Below are 17,080 nucleotides of genomic sequence, written 5' to 3'. Positions count from 1 at the left end.
TTTTCTTTATTTTTTATTTTTTTTAACTGTAGCTTATACAATTAAAAAAAAAACTGCGATTGTTCTTGACTGATTAGCATAGCAGCCAACACAGCAAGTGTACTCTTGAACCAAAACTCAATATTAGCATTGAATTTTCAATCCTGTTACTATAATTACTGTAGTACTACAAGTAGTTTTTAAAATATAATTTGATTTAATTGTGAAGGGTTTATTCAGCAATATTCTACAGCCTGTGACAAAATATCACAATGTGCACCATAGGTGGTTGAGCTGGATGAATTAAATTATATGAGGTTTATTCCTCATTTTTCTTGGGAACAAAAATCCAATAAATGGTCTGCTTTTTCAAACGTTTAATGCCTAAATGGTACTCCAATTTTGGAATGGCCCATTTAACTTACTGTTACATTTAGGGCTGCAACTATTTTAATAAGTAAGGTTTTTTGTTTTTTTTTAATAAAATCTATTTTTTTTTTTTTACAAACTTCATCTCTATTAAAAAAAAAAAGGCATTATTTCAGATTGACTGCAGGAAATGCAAAAACAAATTTATCGGGGTACAGTTACTGGTGTGGTATTTAACGTCAGAAAATTGGAAAAAATGATAGTAAAAGACGTTTGCAAATGTCTTATTTTGATAAAACAAAAAGATAATCCGCCTGCTTTTATGGAGGACTACAGAAATCCTGAGAATATTTAATGTCATTAGGCTGAAATTCCGAGGATTTGGACGATTTAATCGGTTATCAAAATAGTTAATTTGATAAAAAATTGTATTTGCTTTATTTCTTAATTAATCGATAAATTGTTGCAACTCTTTACGAGTTTACCGAATGTACTGTATATGCCACATGCAGTTTTCCAAATCTATATCCAAAAAAAATTTCCCCGAGGAAAACCTTCATCTTTATCAATTAATGCAATTTTGACCTCTTAAAACTCTGCACTTGCCGTCTGTGACCACCTTGCTGGGGGGAAAAAACAACTTTATCCCACAACAAATAAGCAAATTATCAAACAGCAGCCTCGCTTCTGGCACCAGTGGAGTTAAACATGTTTGTAGACGGTCAAGGCGGGGTTGGTGTTGGGGACTCGTGAGTCCAAACTCAAAGCGGTCTGCCTGTCCGTGGCGGCAGACTCGAACACACGACCATGTTGTTGCAGCGCGTCATGTTCCTCCCACTATTCACTCAGTGGAACAGGCAAACCACCAAAAATCTCATTCCTCGCTTCCCCGCTGTGCGGCTGACCGGCTTCAGGAGCAACTCGAGTAAGTTGATTGTTTCACGTTTGATTCCATACAATATTTGTAATGCACTGAACACTTTATAAATCAGCTATACCTTAGCAAGCTGTAATTCGCGTTGGGCTTTTGTGCACGTCCGCTTGACCACGTCCACTTGGAAAACTTAAAAAGTCACGCACTGGATATCGGAGTCTTGAATGACGAGAAGGATGCTAAATGCGCCGCTTTTACGCGCAATCGTGCCAAACCTTTTGCGCGCGCTGTTCGTCACCAATCCAAACGACGCGCGTCTGCGCCATTCACATTGTAAACTGGTAGGTCAAGTACTCTCAAAAATTCTGTTGAATTTGTATGCGATGGTCTTGTCGTGGGTCACATGTATAATTGGCAGCATGCAGCCAGCCATCCGTTAGTGAGAACAGTTGTTCTTCTCTACAACCAAACACTGAAAGTGTGTTTTAACCCTTACATGCTTCTCTTTTTTTTAATGCACACATTGGATGTTCTGGGTCAATTTCGACCCACGCCAAGAATATCCTCATAATTGTCTGTATCAAGTTATGAACCACTTTTCAAAACTATTAATAGCCTGCCTGACATCAATAGATTAATGATTAGTCTTAATCAATGATTCTGCGAAAAGAGAGCGTATATATTTGTTACATTGCAGGTTAGTGGTGGAGTACCAGACAGTTATTGTGATTGTTCAAAGAAGATAAAAACCCACACATTTAGGGCATGTACAGTTTTGAGAATTCCACCATTAGTGAGATTTCCCTTGATTTTACACACACTTCACATGTCAAATTTGACCTGGAACCGCCGCAGTGTACGCAAACTTGGTAGGACCCGTTCAAAAGAATGTTTTAAAATATTTTCATTCTTGTGTATTTTGAGTCACTTTATGGGGGAAAAAATGATTTCAAGGTGAAAGAATGACATCTAGGGTATTTTTATTGCCGTGAAATGTCAAAACGGGTCAAATTTCGCACAAGAAAAGAACAGTAGAGGTTTCAGTGCTGCTAGAGTTCTTTGGCTTTACTTCTATTTAGAGATGTTTATATGCAGTTGACCAAAAGAAAGTGTACTGTATACTGGCTTTTTATTTTTTATTTTTTTCCAGTACCATGAGTAATGGCAAATAAATTAATAAATTAAGAACAAAGTAGATACTAAAGTAACATTGTCCAGGTACTGAAGGAAGGAAAGCAGAAAAGTAGTTTTAAGCAAAGGGAAGGAAAGATGTCAAATTAAAAGCAGGTCTGAGGGAAGGACAGAAAGGAAGGCAAAAAGGAAGATTGCAGGGGAGGAAGGAAGGCAGAATGGAAAGAAGAAAAGGCAGGCATGACCGAAGGATGGAAGAAATGAAGGAAGGCAAAACGTAGGGTTCAGTGACCAAAAAATGGAAGTAAGGATTCAAAATTTAAACAACTCTGAGGAAAGGAGGTCAGGAAGGAAAAAACCCTGAAAATGTGTTTTTAAAAAAAAAAAAAAAAAAAAGAAAAGTTAAGTTTATACCTACTTCCTGTGTAATGTACAAGCAGGCGTCCCAGATGTGAAGGAGCGGACCCTCATTGCTGTCAAACCTGACGGCGTCCAGCGTCGTCTCGTGGGACAGATCATCCGGCGCTTTGAGCAGAGGGGCTTCAAGCTGGTGGGCCTGAAAATGCTGCAGGTACATATTCTACTCCAGGTTTACGTGAAATTGTTTTTATGCCCAAAAAAAAAAAAAACACTACAGTTTTTATGTGGCTTAAATGTGTTGAGAAGGTGTCCGAGGAGCTCCTGTCTCAACACTACTGCCAACTGACGCAGAAGCCCTTCTATCCCAGTCTGGTGGACTACATGACCACTGGGCCCGTGGTTGTCATGGTGAGAGCCCAGTGACATTCATTTTGAAATGATGAATGGATGTTCATATCAGAAAGCAGGCATGCATAATATTCGAGCAGGGCTGTCTAGCTCATTTTTGTCATGGGCCAAGCTACGTTGTGGTATGCCTCGAAATGCCGTTGACTGTGAACCCATATAAATACAGTATATGATTGTTTCATATTTTTGTATATACCCAACAAATCGGTGGATAACTAACTAACGAAGTAACTAATAACTTTTGAGCTCAAAGGCCAGTAAATAATTGTTTGTTCAACTATGAATTTTCTTTAAAAGTGGGCTTGTGAACAAAAAAAACAAGTAATATCTCAACATTATTAAAACCGGAAACAATTTTGGTATTTTAGCCCAAAAAACCCCCCCGAAAAAAACCATTAAGTCGACGCACATGATTTGCTTTCGCGGGCCACATCAAATGATGTGGCAGGCCAGATCTGGCCCCCGAGTCTTCAGTTTGACACCTGTGTACGAGAGATTAATACTGTATCTGCAACGTAGTACAATTTGGCACCAATCCAAATTAGGGTTGTTTGGCCTTCGTAGAGTTCTGAGCTCAACTGAGTGACCTTCAAGTTTTCAACTTCTATCCCATCCATATTTCTAACCAACTTTTCATACATAAAATATCATGGATTTATATGAAATATGACTGAAATGTGTATTTGTACTTAGATATATTTTGTTAATGGCATACATAATGTGTAAAAACCTCAAACTACAGTGCTGTCTAAATATTTAACTTTGTATTTTTCCACATAATTTCTAGCTGTAAGGATACCTATGCAAATACAAATGGACTTTAACTCCAAATGTGACTACCTCTGAAGTATGAATAATTTGGGTCTTAACTACAGGTGTGGGAAGGGCAGAATGTGGTCCAGTCATCGCGTGCGATGGTGGGACCCACCAACCCTGCCGCGGCCCCAGCAGGCACCGTCCGAGGAGATTTCAGCCTTCACGTCAGCAGGTAATGCATCGCAATCATATCTGCGCATACGTTTTCCTCACTAAATCTTGTAATCCGTGGAGGATTGATCATGTTTTATGCTGTGAAGGAATGTGGTCCATGCCAGTGATTCCCTGGAGGGAGCGCAAAGGGAGATTCAGCTGTGGTTCCAGGGAAAGGAGCTTGTGAAGTGGGACTGCTGGGACCAGACATTAACCTGCGAGGAGTAAAGATCCAAAGGAGTAAAGTGATGCCACCTCTTCTCTTGTTGTTGGTGATGCTGCTTCTTTGAAAGTTCTTCTGAAAAGGATGTACTTTATTTTCCATAATAATTTGCCTCAGGAAACTTTTGTTCCAACAAGCAAATAGTAGAGATTGTATCATTTAACATCAGCTCAAGTGCATTTGCCTTTTGTGTTATTGCTGAAATGACTTTGGTAGAAATATTCTGTGATCCACAATTACCTGATCAAAATCATTGTACTGCTAATTTACTACGTATTTCCACTTTAATCCAGCAGTAGCTAAAAGCTCAGGGTGTAGAAAGTGAAGGAATTACCTCCTTCCATTTAATGTTAACCACTGCAAAGTTATGAATCAACTCATTTCTGTTTTTTTTTTTTTTAATTGTACTCAATTCCACTTCAGCTAAATCTGCCTACCTGAAATCAGTTTGGGATTTGTGAGATCAGCAAACAAGTAGAGGGCAGAAAACCTTTTAATATGTCCATTGTGAACTAAAATTACATTTTCTTAAATGTAATCTCAATAATTGCAATTGCACGATTTGCTGGTGCTTCGAGTAAAATATATGTATTAATTGTTGTATGATGTCTGCCTTGAAATAACTCAGGTTTTTCATATTTTGATGAATGTTGTGACTTAAAAATAATTGCTTTAAAAGTCAGCCAGGTTATAGTTTTTTATATGGCGTCCTTGTGATTGCATTGTGCTAAAATGCTTACAGCAATGTTGAAATTGGTACATAAATGCACATATCTTCAATAATTCACAATTCTAATTTTAATAAATGACAAGAAAATGGGTTTATTAGCAATTAAAAGCTGTTACAAAAGGCACGTTGCAGTAAAAACTCAACAATCTGCTGGCTTGTCTTCAGAATGCACATTCATGGGGTTCTCAGTCTGTTTTCGTAACACTCCCACTTTTTTTTTGCTTTTGCTTGCACATATGAGGAAGAGTAATACTTAAGTAGATCAAAACCAGGTCGGACAGACCCGCTGTACATAAGACTAAATAAATGATTCACATTAACATCTTGTCTAAGCATAGAGTTCGCTTGATACGCCGTACGCCATCTCATTCGATCGTGCCAATCTTCAGCTTTTGCTTCTCCATCGCCTTCTCCAATTCGGAGACCTTTAGCACATCCTGAGGGAGGGAAGACGGCGAATAGTTGCACATCTTAATAATTGTTCTGGATTTTAAATTGAAAGAGATGTCACTGAAAGTAGGTCAGTAACAATTGGGCTAAATTACACGAGTCAAGGTTGGGCAAACAAACTGGCTTTGTAAACATACAGAGGAACGCACTAGTAGACACACACACACACACAAAGTTCCCGGGAGGATACTAACAAGACTTTAACCCCGCTACTTGTCTAACCTTTCATTTAGTGGGTAAATGGGACATTTGCAGAGCACACACAGAAATATACACACAACTTTGGACTGCATTTTCCGTTTGTCGCTAAGTCGCAACTCACGTTTACAGACGTTAAGAACAATAAAGAACATGTATTGTTCAAAGCTAGCCTTATATTAGTTATAGTTATATTTTTAAACATAACTACACATGCTTATATTTTCAAAGTGCCTCTTTGAGCACCTTATTAAGAAACGGGATAAACATGACATCACTCTATGTACAAAAATGAATGTACTCACATTTAATATTACAATTGGAAGCTTAGTAGTTTTAATTATTACATCACTAAAACACCAATGCCATTTGATCCATCCATCCATCCATCCATCCATCCATTTTCTGAGCCACTTCTCCTCACTTAGGGTCGCGGGCACTTAGGGTTGCCAGCCAATCGCTGGCAACCGGTTCAGGGTGTACCCCGCCCCCTGCCTGAAAATAGCTGAAATAGGCTCCAGCACGCCCGCGACCCCAGTGAGGATAAGCGGAACGGAAGATGAATGAATGAATGAATGTTTTGGATGTGTGCCTTTAAGGGGCGTGGCCTTGTGAGAAGTCAGGAGCTGGAGTCTTTTAGTTTGCGTGGGAGCGTCTGGGCGGGAGTTGTGGCCTACAGCAGCTGCCCGCGAGTATTCTCATTTTGTATTTGTGTGTTTGACTGTCCCGTTCAATAAATGAAAGTGCATTGGCGACTCTGGCATTACAGTCCCTTCATCGTTATGTTTTTTTTTTTTTCAAATTTGGCTTGCAACGCAAAGCAAAAAAAAATGGCCAAGCAACGGCTGGTAACTCGAATGTTGGGGCACTCGCAAAGTCGAGGTACCGCAAAAGAACTCGGATGTGAACTGAGTATCCAGGCTTGGACTGTACTTGTCCAACCTAACCATGAATTTACTTATTTTGACCTTACAGGAAACTTTATCTCCACAATGGTCACAATATAGGTAGACACGTGTCCATAAAAGCCATATAATAGATATATATGCAGACATACACACAGACATTATCCCTAATAACAAATGCACTAACCTCGAGAATGGCCTTCTGCATCATAATATGACTGTACACTCTGCCCCCTTCCTCTCGAGACACTTCACAGAGCTCCCTTTTATTCAGGGAAAAAAGCTGCGCTCCGGTTAAGACGCCAAGACTCTGGACCGTCCTAACAGAAGAGGAAGGAGAAATCGGTTTCTGCTCCCTTTCCTACCATTCCTTTCTTCTCAGCTGTTTATGTTCAACTCAGCTCAGGTTGTCTTTGTTGAGACTAAATTCTGACACTAGGGGGCAATGTAGTACTCTTTAAGTCAGGGAAAGAAGAATTATCCATTACGAATGGTAGTATTTTGTTTATTTTGCACTCTGGAGAAGAGGTCCAATGCAGTGTAAAAGCTGTCCTGAGTGAGTGGCCACTTACTGCTGACTGAAGCCCTTTGCCACGAGCCAGGCCTCCACCTCAGTCGGTGGGGAGTGATAGTTCAAGGGAAGAGTCGTTTCCACGGAGCGGGACGCCATGAGAGGAGGACGGCTGCCGGGGACTCTTTTCTGCGCCATTCGTTGGAGAAGCTCGTCATTCATTATCAGTACTGCAAAAACACACAGAGCAATTTGCAAAATCACGTGCATGCACCTACAGTACAAACAAGTACGGCGTGGGCATGTATGACCTGCAGGGCCCTTCTGTACTTCAGTGCGACAAATGCTCATAGAAAAATGGAGAAAACTACAAATAGACCAATGGGGTTTTTTTTCAGGGCCGATACCGATTATTAGTACTCAAGGAGGATGATAACTGATATTTGGAGCTGATATTCATTTGCTGTGAAAGGAAAACTATTGACGTCAATAAGAATAACATTAAACTTCACTTAAATGCCTTTAAGCATATGTTTAATAAACAGCTTTGATTTGCAACATGTTAGTTTTTCTTTTAATATAAGACAATAGACATCTTTTTTTTTAAATTCTAACAAAAACAAAATGCAGGGAGCTCCCAGGCTCAGCAGCATGTCTTATAAAGTTAAATGAAAAATTAAACAAATAAACAGATCCCTAAAGTTTTCTATAGAAAAAAAAAATCGATATAACTAAAAATGTTGGCCTTCACTTGTCTTTGTTTTAAGTAAAAACAAAAACAAAAAGTGCAGGGATTTCCCACGGTCAGCAGCATCTCTCATAAGGTTAACTAAGTAACTCCATTTTAACTTAATTTAGCCATCCATTTCCATCCATTTTCAACACCGCTTATCCTGGTTAGGGTCGCGGGGCGCTGGAGCCTATCCCAGCTGACTTCGGGCGAAAGGCGGACTACACCCTGAACTGGTCGCCAGTCAGTCGCAGGGCACATATAGACACGGACAACCATTCGCACTCACTTTCACACCGTCACTGAGTGGGAACTGAACCCACGCTGCCTGCACCAAAGTCAGGCGAGTGTACCACTACACCATCAGTGACTAACTTAATTTAAATACAGTAAATAAATAAATAAATAGTTCCCCCGGCACAGTGGACGACTGGTTAGAGCGTCTGCCTCACAATTCTGAGGACAGCGGGTTCAATCCCCGTCCCCGCCTGTGTGGAGTTTGCATGTTCTCCCCGTGCCTGCGTGGGTTTTCTCCGGGCACTCCGGTTTCCTCCCACATCCCAAAAACATGCGTGAATTGGAGACTCTAAATTGCCCGTAGGTGTGAATGTTTGTTTGTTTGTGCCCTGCGATTGGCTGGCAACCAGTTGAGGGTGTACCCCGCCTCCTGCCTGATGATGGCTGGGATAGGCTCCAGCACGCCCGCGACCCGAGTGAGGAGAAGCGGCTCAGAAAATGGATGGATGGATAAATTGTTCCCTGAAGTTTACCCAGTTTCATATTGATCTCTTATCTGCCGTCGGGTTAAAAAAAAAAAAAAAAAAAAGCAGATGCCATTACAGTATGCATCAAAATGTCAAATATCTGCGGTGAGACTCAGTCCAGCCGATGATGGTGTATCCCTACAAAGTATATTATCACGGCAGGTCAGTTTGACTGCGTTCACCGCTCAACAGGATGAATGCACCTGTGCAAGGAGCAGATGTCAGCGTGCAAACAGTGCTGCATCTCCTGAGCTGGGTGGGTGGAGGTGGTGGCTGGCTCAGGGGCAACTCAACAGTAGCCAGGAAGTGTATCTATAATATAATATCTTGGAAAACTTGTAAGTTGAATCTCAAGGCACCACTGTAATGACTGTATATACTACTGTATAATAGTATATTATTGTTTTTAAAGACTGCTACTGCCTGTGCCTATGTCAGGCGAATGTACCGCTATTGCCAGTGACTCCTTGACTGAAGGTGTTACCTCGATCACCATTGTCTCCATCTATTGTTGTGGATGGTAAAACTATGCTTTGAGGTCGTACAGTTGGACTCGTCGATGTCGGACAAGTGCCGACTGGGCTCAGCGGAGCGTAGGGAAAGAAGGTTGAGGAAGGGGAAATGGGTGACATCTGCAATGCACAAAAGAAGCAGCAATAAGGTATGTTGCAAGGAACTTTTCCAGAATTGAAACAAACAGAAGCTACATTGGGCACGCACCATTGGGTTTTCCCCACAAGTGTTATTTAGAGCTGACAGCGGTTCCAAGATATTATATGGAACGAATCCTATCTGATCAAAGCGATTGCGACACTTCCACCATCTCTTCGATGACTGGATGACCTGAAGCAGATAAGATGCAAATTAGACAAGTTATAAATCATATTTCAAGAGTCCTTCTATTCTAAAGGTACAGATAGACACATCGAATTCTCAAGTTGTGTTTTCGTACCTCCAGTGTTTCTCCTTGCAATACCGAGAGCTCACTACTGTTTCTTGCAACAAAGTCATAACTGCAGCAGTAATGTCTCTCCCCCGGTGGTGGAAGTCCATTTCCCTCTCTGGAATTATATTTACAGTGACAGCAGGTCAGTATGCAGGTTCTTTCATCTATCGTCTGGTCATATATTCTCAACAATAGTTTATCAACTCACAATTGTACAAATAAGCCCAAATTTATCCATAGCCTGCATGGATTTTGAGTTCAATAATTTGATGAATACCTTTGACTGGAAATTGTAAATCTTCTTCAGGTTCTACCGGACCAGATGCCTTAAGCTTGTTTCTGATGTCTGCATCTTCAATTGTGTATCAGCAGGATCATGCAAATACTACTTATTTCATTTTCCTGAAAGTTAGTGGTAGGGTGTTGCATGGACCAAAGATGAAATATTAGAATCGGTGTGTTTGCGACACAGGTCCGGATCTTTCTCTCTTTTTCTGTTAAGAGATTGGCCTTAGGGTGAGCTCGTTTTCATACTGTTACCAAACACTCTCTCCAACAGCTACGCTGGGCTGGGCAAAGTTTTGTGGACACATTTGGTTTTTAAAATTGACAGATAGGCCAGGTCATTCGTAGATGTGGTTAAAGAAAAAAAACAAAAGTTCAAAACGTGTTAAATAGTATGTAAAAAAAAAAAAAAAAGTTTTTAAAATGATAATTAATTATCATGTAATCATTTAAATATTTAGAATGAATATAATTCTAATTAACCAATTATCTAGCAAAATAAAAGCCATTGTTGAACATGTATGTACATTTAAAACTAAAACATATGTTATTTCAAATAAATACATCAAATAATTATGCAAATGAATGAAAAAGTATACATTTTAACTTACCAATTTTAGTGAATTAATGCAACAAATTTGTTATTCTCTCGCCCCTCCCTTTTGGCTGAGCAACCCTTCTATCCTGTTTTCTCTCTCGTTCTACCCTCTGTCCCTCTTCTCTGTCTCTCCATTTCAAACCAATCGGGCGAGGCAGACGGTCGTCACACAGAAACTGGTTTCTGGTCGAGGTTTCTTTCTTACAGGAAAATTTCCCTTCCTTCCTCCTCCAAGTGCTTGCTCATGTGAGGTTCAGTCGGTTTTTCGTAGGAGTGTGGTTCTTGATCCTCTCAAAAAGTGTATTGAGGGAACTTCTGTTGTGAATTGGTGCTATATAAATAAAATGAACTTGACCAATATTACAGTTTTATCAAGAGTAATATTACAATATTACTCTTGATAATGTAAATGCTTAGAGGGCGGACTAAAGAACGTAGCGGGGGATATGTGGCCAGCGGGCCAGACTTTGCCCACCCCTGATCTAGACTCACACTTCATCGGTCTCTTCAATGGGCTCTCCGCCTCCCGCTGCATGTTTACTCCGCATGTATGCATCTTGGTTGTGCTGCGACTCAACAGGATCTTCCAAAGGCAAACCAGAGGAGTCGAACGCCTGCGGCTGCCGTCCATCCAGGAAGACGGGCGAGTAAGGAGGGACCGACACACCGAGCTGAGAACTGGAGGAAGTGGTCATTTGGACTTGTTAGAGTGGTGTCACATACTTGCAAACGGAGACAAAGACACACACAGACCAGGGGGAAGTCCAATTGGGTCCTAACTCGGTCCAGAGCTCTTTTTCCTCTGCAGTCAGATGCTCCTGAAGCAGCGAAACAGCACCAGTGGTCAGTGCAGGACTGACCACTGACCCGCCCAATGCTGGCCCACATGTGGTTTTCACCATCTGGGACAGAGGCGGCAGTCGGTGAATCGGTCAGTAAGAGAGAGTGTCATCCCAAAACGTAAGATTGATTCACCAGTCCGAGAGGCGAAAAGATGTGATGCAGCAACTCGGGTGCCTTCGGTTCTGTTATGGCTGACTTGACACGATCCTGAAGTTACCGGGAAATAAAGTAACAGGAGTGTAAAATTCGAGGAGTAACCACAAATGGAGTAATATAATATGTCTTGTCTCTTCTCACCAGCAGATTGAAGGAGTACTTGATTTTCTGAAAGAGGTCCACAAATTCTTTGGCTGACGGAGGAACTGCTTTCATGGTCATCAAGTCATCTGTACAAGTACAACTATGAACGACTTCATACCGACAGGTACATGCAAATGATTTAAACTAAAACAATCAATGAGTCCCGAATCTAATCATGAATAATATACACTACTCACAAATCTTTTGAATGCACGTCCATCGGTTCAACGTTTGAATACTTTTTGAACAACTTTCTGTTCTCTAACAAGGAGCCGAAGGGCAACATTTGCAGCAGGTGTTTGATCCATGAATCGACCGCCAATACATGTCCTGGTCCTCTTCATCGTGTTGTTCACATTTTGGCATCATGAAACCAAGACGACACCTCAAAATTGATCAACAGTACCTCGCCATTGCGAGGCTTTAAACAGGAAGTTCTCAAGTGGCCACTGAGTCACAGTGTCATCAGCAGGTTGCAACAGACATACACAGAGACTGGAAGAGTCACAGAAAGACATAAAGGTGGACATCCTTGGAAGTGTATTGGTCCAGTCAGAGAATTTTGCCTTTAAGCTCCATGTTGGAGAACAGCAAATTTTGCAAAAAGTCCTGAAAAATTGAAGAGCTGGACATATGCATTCAAAAACTCAATTTGCCAGTAAGTTATATTGCATTTTAGGTTCATCCTGAAATTTCACATGAAAGTCAGAAATCCCCAACTATTACGAGTCATGTTATGACGGTTTCATAACCCTTCTTTTGCACTTTTTTTTGGATATGCGTGCCAAAACCTGAAATCATATAATTCTGAATGTATACAAATGAAAATTACAAATGATCCTTTCCATTCCCCTGGTCTCTAGCTTTCCAGGTGACTGAAGTGGATTTGGTAATGAAAGCAACAGCACCAGCGTTCATTCAGCAGCAGGTAGATGTGTGCTTACCGCCATCTTGGCTCTGCTTCTTGCTATCCCTGCTTCTTTTCTTCCTCTGATCTAGAATGCTCTGGGCCTCGGCCGCCTGCTGCAAACGCACCATGAATCGCTCGATGTCGTCGAAACAGCAGTTCAGAATCTCCTGGTGAGGGTTTGACAAAAGGTCAGATCGGCTTGTAGTATGCGTTTTGTCACTATTATTATACTATTATATATTACCACTTCTCTCTTTGCATTCAGTTGAGATGGAGGGTTTGATGCCATGTTGGCGTCAATCTCTGAGCACATTTATCGTTTTTGTCAGTTGAATAGCATTGAAACAAACAAAATCCAAACATTTGTGAATACTGGCAATGAGATGAGTGGAGGATACCTTTGACCGAATCATTGCTTTCTGGAAGCTCACTAGAGGAAAGCTGGTGTTTTGGGACGGGCATTCCTCGGACACCTGAAGGCTTTCGAGGAATCAGCGGAGGAGGTTTTGCTGACATCTGTTAAGTTAAATCAGGAATAAGTATGTTATTATATGAACAGAGGTGTTAAACGTACTCCCACTCTGGATTTAAAGGAGGAGATTGCAATAAAATTTAAATAAACAAATCACTTTTCACACTGACCTGTTACCTTGTTACCCTAGAAAAACACCCTATTCATCTTGGAGTGTTACTGTAATGCTTCACGTTATCGGTTAGAAGTTTTATTTCTTGCGAGACCACGGGGGTGTGCCCGTAATGAGTGAACCCATGAGTGCGCGACAAATGATTGACACCTCATAAATCACACCTTATGTCTCTGATTGGTTGTTTTTCTTTGGGCACGGTGGTTTCGTGTATATTACATTTGAGGCACAAGATGGGGCAGAAATCTTTTTTTTTTCACAGATCATATTTATTATGCACAATCGTCAATTCATAATCCCCATTTTAACAAATATGACTTCTCCTTTAAGTAGACGTATGCACAGATATTTAAAAAAAAGAAAAGAAGTCGAAGTACTGATTTAACTCCTGTAAAGTAAAACAGTTCAGGCTCTGAAATGTACTTAGAGCAAAAGTGGAAAGTATAAAGTATACCATCCCCATTTTGATAACTTGGCTCAACAACAACAAAAACTTCTGTGCACACATAAAGTTACGTAGTACTTTCATCGAGAAGGGTAAACAAAATCTTGTTACTTGTCGCATGTTATTCGAGAGAGAGCTGCAATTGGCTCCACTTTCATGCTATGAAAACCTGTTCCCAGAGCTTCGCTTACATTGTGAATTGAGTAACAAAAAATGCTAAAATTAGCTAAAGATAACAGCTGAAAAAAAATACACTTGTATGTGTTTCTACAGATTAGACTGAATCGACAAAATGAAACAATTCTGTTCAATAAGGCCACGGATGTTCAATGTCTTGCTTCTCTGAGTCTGTTGCTGTTGACGTTAATGCGCCCTGGTTCACATTCCTCGTTGTCACTGCTGTCCTCTTTTTATTCCAAAGATCGCAATCAATCAAGATCTCAACCAGGGTTTACTTTATTTCTCTCTGATTAAGTCTTTTTTTTTTTTTTTTTTAACATCGAGTCAACATCGCAGAAGTTGAAAAAAAACGTGTAAAAATGTAGGAAGTAAAAGTAAAAAGTCACCACCAAAAAAAAAACTAAAGTAGTGTACAGATACTTGGAAAAGTAAAAGGTTGTTAGTTTCCAAGTCTTTAAAACCCTGCACACCCAAAATAACATCAAATGATACAATGAAAGGTTTCCTTATTATATTATGACGCTGCTGAGGCAACGTGGAAAACTGCTGAGAATTTAGTGAGCATGCTTTCATGTCTGCATGCTCGGAAGTGACAGCTACACGCTACAGGAAAAACCACCGACACGGGCTGAATGGTATGTGGATGACACAATTCTCCCGAAACTTCCACAACATTTTTTTTTAGTGCAACATGAGAGAATGAAGGGTCTTGCCATCAAATCCTGGTCCTCATGCTGATTTCCTTACAAAATTAAGCAGAATCATTTCCCTTAAAGTGCACAGGATGATTAGTCAAAGCGATTCATCACACATATTCTAATGGTGAAAGTCAATCTGGCAACATTTGAGTCAGCCTAACTCATCACAATTAGACCCCCCCACCCCCACCCCTCCACACACACACACACACACACACACATGCACACACACAAACACGCGTTATTTGCAAACAATTGGCATTGACATTATTGATGCATTACTGTACCTTTTGTTGTGGTCTGAGTGTTTAAGTCCAAGCAACACAGGACAATCGTTGTGTGCTCACTGAGCTGAGCTGTTTACACGAGCACGTCCCACCTACTCGAGAAATGCAGAAACGGGAAAAACGAGTCAGACTTTAATGTGTGCCGCTTTCACTCCTCCTCGTGCCTCAATTCTTGATTACCACTTCTTAAGGCAGGGGTGTCAAACAAATTTTTGTCACGGGCCACATCGTAGTTATGACTTCCCTCGGAGGGCCGCTACGACTGTGAACCCATATAAATGAAAGATTATCTCATATATTATATACATTAATATATATATTAATATATGTACATTATTACATACACTATACACAACACATTGATGAATAACCAGTTTTGAAATCAGAAGCCTATAAAAACATGTTTTTCAACTATTACATTTCTTTTCAAAGGGAGATTGATAACAAAAAAATGCTCGTAAATATCTCAATGGTATTACACCAGAAGACAATGAGCAATTTTGATTTGCTTCCGCGGGCCACATAAAATGATGTGGCGGGCCGGCTCTAACCCCCGGGCCACCAGTTTGACACCTGTGTCTCCAGGGATGGGCAAAATTCTGGCACTGCTCCACAATGTAATGATATCAAATACAAGACCTGTATCAAAAATGTTACTTACAAAATATTAAGACACTTAAACATTGTCCTACATTCACATAATTAAAATGTGGGCAACTTTACATTTGTTAATCTGTAAGAAAAAGTAAGGACATTTTCTGGCTTTTTAAAAAATGTTTATTTCATTTTTTTTTTTTACATCACTGTGAGCCCGACACTGAAGTAAGACATCACTTGGGTGACGCTGCTGCACGTCATTTACAAGGTATCACACTGTTCAGTGAGTCCTTGTGACTGCGGGTGAGAATGTTGTCTGTGCTTTGTCGCACTTATGTGTGCTTTTATTTACTTGTGTTAAGGCTTCGAATGTCAAGGGCACCACTGGACAAAAGAGAGGGCAAATCTGTTATGTCACGATGCCCTGCTTCAATTACAAAATGTTGTAATATGCACGCGCATGTGTGTGTGTGTGTGTGTGTGCGTGTGTGTGTGCGTTTATCTGAGACCAGCCTTGTTGAAAGTCAGCGCTGCATCTTGGGGACTGATTTATTGATTTATGCGAAGGCCCATCCATTTGATACACACTGAAATATCGAATTTGCTCAAATTACCTTGAATTACTGTACATGTTATGATTAATAATTTATTGAGCAAAGTCACAGGTGGCAAAAGTAGATATACATATCTGTATGTCTGACATTATAATGTCCCTCAGAAAGTAAACTTAGCATTTTATAAGATCTTCTCTTGGGCATATGTCACTCCTGTAAGTCAGTAGTTAATTCAACATCGCTTCCAATCTGCCTGTGCTCAAACAGGCGCCCACCACGATAGCCTGTGCGACGGTGACTTCAGAGCAACCCGATGTCGCCATTTATAACATGACAAGCATCCATGGACTTGGCTTCGAAGACTTTAGCAGCAAGCAGGTGGCTCAGACATTTAAAGAACTACTGTACACGCCAGTTTTAGTTGATTTCTGTGGTGCAGGATTATACAAGTATACATCAAATTGTGCTAATTTAACCAATATATACAGTGTTCACTCTGGAAAACCTGCTGTAAACAAATTAATGTACTGTATATAATTTCATGTTATGTCATGTTATGTTATTTAAAACATATGTTGCTGCTACGCTGCAAGTAACTTAACTCATAATGGGAAGTACAAAGCTTAAGTACAATATTATCACACTTTCTTGCCACTACACACTCCACAAACATGGCGAAGGTGCTATCTTTAACCCTGTATACGATTCGTCGCAAAATACCACAACGCTTCATAATACTTGAAGAGGCGTGTTTTTAAAGTCTTTGATTTGTGTATTAACGTCTTGAATTACTGTATAGCTATTTATAACCTTTTTTTTAATCTGATAGGCTAGAAAATACAATGTTCTTCAAAATTGATTCACATTTCAAACCCTGTCTGAAAACTCATCTCTTTAAACTGCCATTTATTCCTATATTTAGCCCCTATTTTCATTGTTTTCTTTTCATCATCTTTTTGTATTGTGATATCTTGTATTTCATGGTTCATCATTTATGGTATCATGATTTTCATAACTATAATTTTTTAAATTATTATTTTTGCCATGAAAGTATTCCCTTGTTCTATAATTAAGGGGGTTACGGAAGGGTTTATTATTTTTTATGAAGTACTTTTCCCCATTCAATCAAGCATACTGTACTACCACTTACTTTTTGTATGAACTCCTACAACATTTGTAGTCTGAGGTGGTC

General features: G+C 40.1%; 2 protein-coding genes across 3 annotated transcripts; one reads left to right on the top strand and one right to left on the bottom strand.

Moving 5' to 3' along the window:
• The first annotated feature begins 1,155 nt into the window (after positions 1-1,155).
• nme4 (NME/NM23 nucleoside diphosphate kinase 4) lies at positions 1,156-4,318 on the top strand. Its single transcript, XM_061700937.1, has 5 exons — positions 1,156-1,273; positions 2,794-2,924; positions 3,020-3,121; positions 3,997-4,109; positions 4,198-4,318. Exons 1-5 carry the CDS (start codon positions 1,156-1,158, stop codon positions 4,316-4,318), a joined length of 585 nt encoding a protein of 194 aa, XP_061556921.1.
• Positions 4,319-5,029: 711 nt separating this feature from the next.
• LOC133414800 (epidermal growth factor receptor kinase substrate 8-like protein 1) lies at positions 5,030-14,828 on the bottom strand. 2 transcript variants are annotated; one of them, XM_061700435.1, is made up of 14 exons: positions 14,738-14,828; positions 12,882-12,999; positions 12,728-12,786; positions 12,518-12,650; positions 11,571-11,659; positions 11,406-11,480; positions 11,184-11,332; positions 10,923-11,108; positions 9,554-9,662; positions 9,322-9,444; positions 9,086-9,233; positions 7,169-7,337; positions 6,784-6,916; positions 5,030-5,480 (listed from the first exon to the last, which is right to left on the bottom strand). In XM_061700435.1, the coding sequence occupies exons 2-14, from the start codon at positions 12,997-12,999 to the stop codon at positions 5,409-5,411; spliced, it is 1,563 nt and encodes a 520-aa protein (XP_061556419.1). In that variant the 5' UTR covers positions 14,738-14,828; the 3' UTR covers positions 5,030-5,408. The 2 variants fall into 2 exon arrangements, with proteins under 2 accessions (XP_061556419.1, XP_061556420.1); XM_061700436.1 differs by lacking the exon at positions 14,738-14,828 and having other exon boundaries at positions 11,184-11,248.
• Positions 14,829-17,080: the final 2,252 nt, after the last annotated feature.

This window comes from Phycodurus eques, chromosome 16 (assembly GCF_024500275.1).
Source record: "Phycodurus eques isolate BA_2022a chromosome 16, UOR_Pequ_1.1, whole genome shotgun sequence".
Classification (NCBI taxonomy): Eukaryota; Metazoa; Chordata; class Actinopteri; order Syngnathiformes; family Syngnathidae; genus Phycodurus; species Phycodurus eques.
The sequence above is the reverse complement of the archived record's forward strand: the minus strand, read 5'-3'. Positions and strand labels throughout refer to the sequence as shown.

Bases quoted from the DNA above. Each gene is read 5' to 3' on its own strand.
- nme4 (XM_061700937.1), top strand. From the start codon at position 1,156: ATGTTGTTGCAGCGCGTCATGTTCCTCCCACTATTCACTCAGTGGAAC. The intron at 2,925-3,019 runs GTACATATTCTA...TGTGTTGAGAAG, and splicing joins TGGGCCTGAAAATGCTGCAG to GTGTCCGAGGAGCTCCTGTC. The intron at 3,122-3,996 runs GTGAGAGCCCAG...TCTTAACTACAG, and splicing joins CTGGGCCCGTGGTTGTCATG to GTGTGGGAAGGGCAGAATGT.
- LOC133414800 (XM_061700435.1), bottom strand. From the start codon at position 12,999: ATGTCAGCAAAACCTCCTCCGCTGATTCCTCGAAAGCCTTCAGGTGTC. The intron at 12,787-12,881 runs GTATCCTCCACT...AAATGTGCTCAG, and splicing joins AAGCAATGATTCGGTCAAAG to AGATTGACGCCAACATGGCA. The intron at 12,651-12,727 runs GTAATATATAAT...AACCCTCACCAG, and splicing joins TGAATGCAAAGAGAGAAGTG to GAGATTCTGAACTGCTGTTT.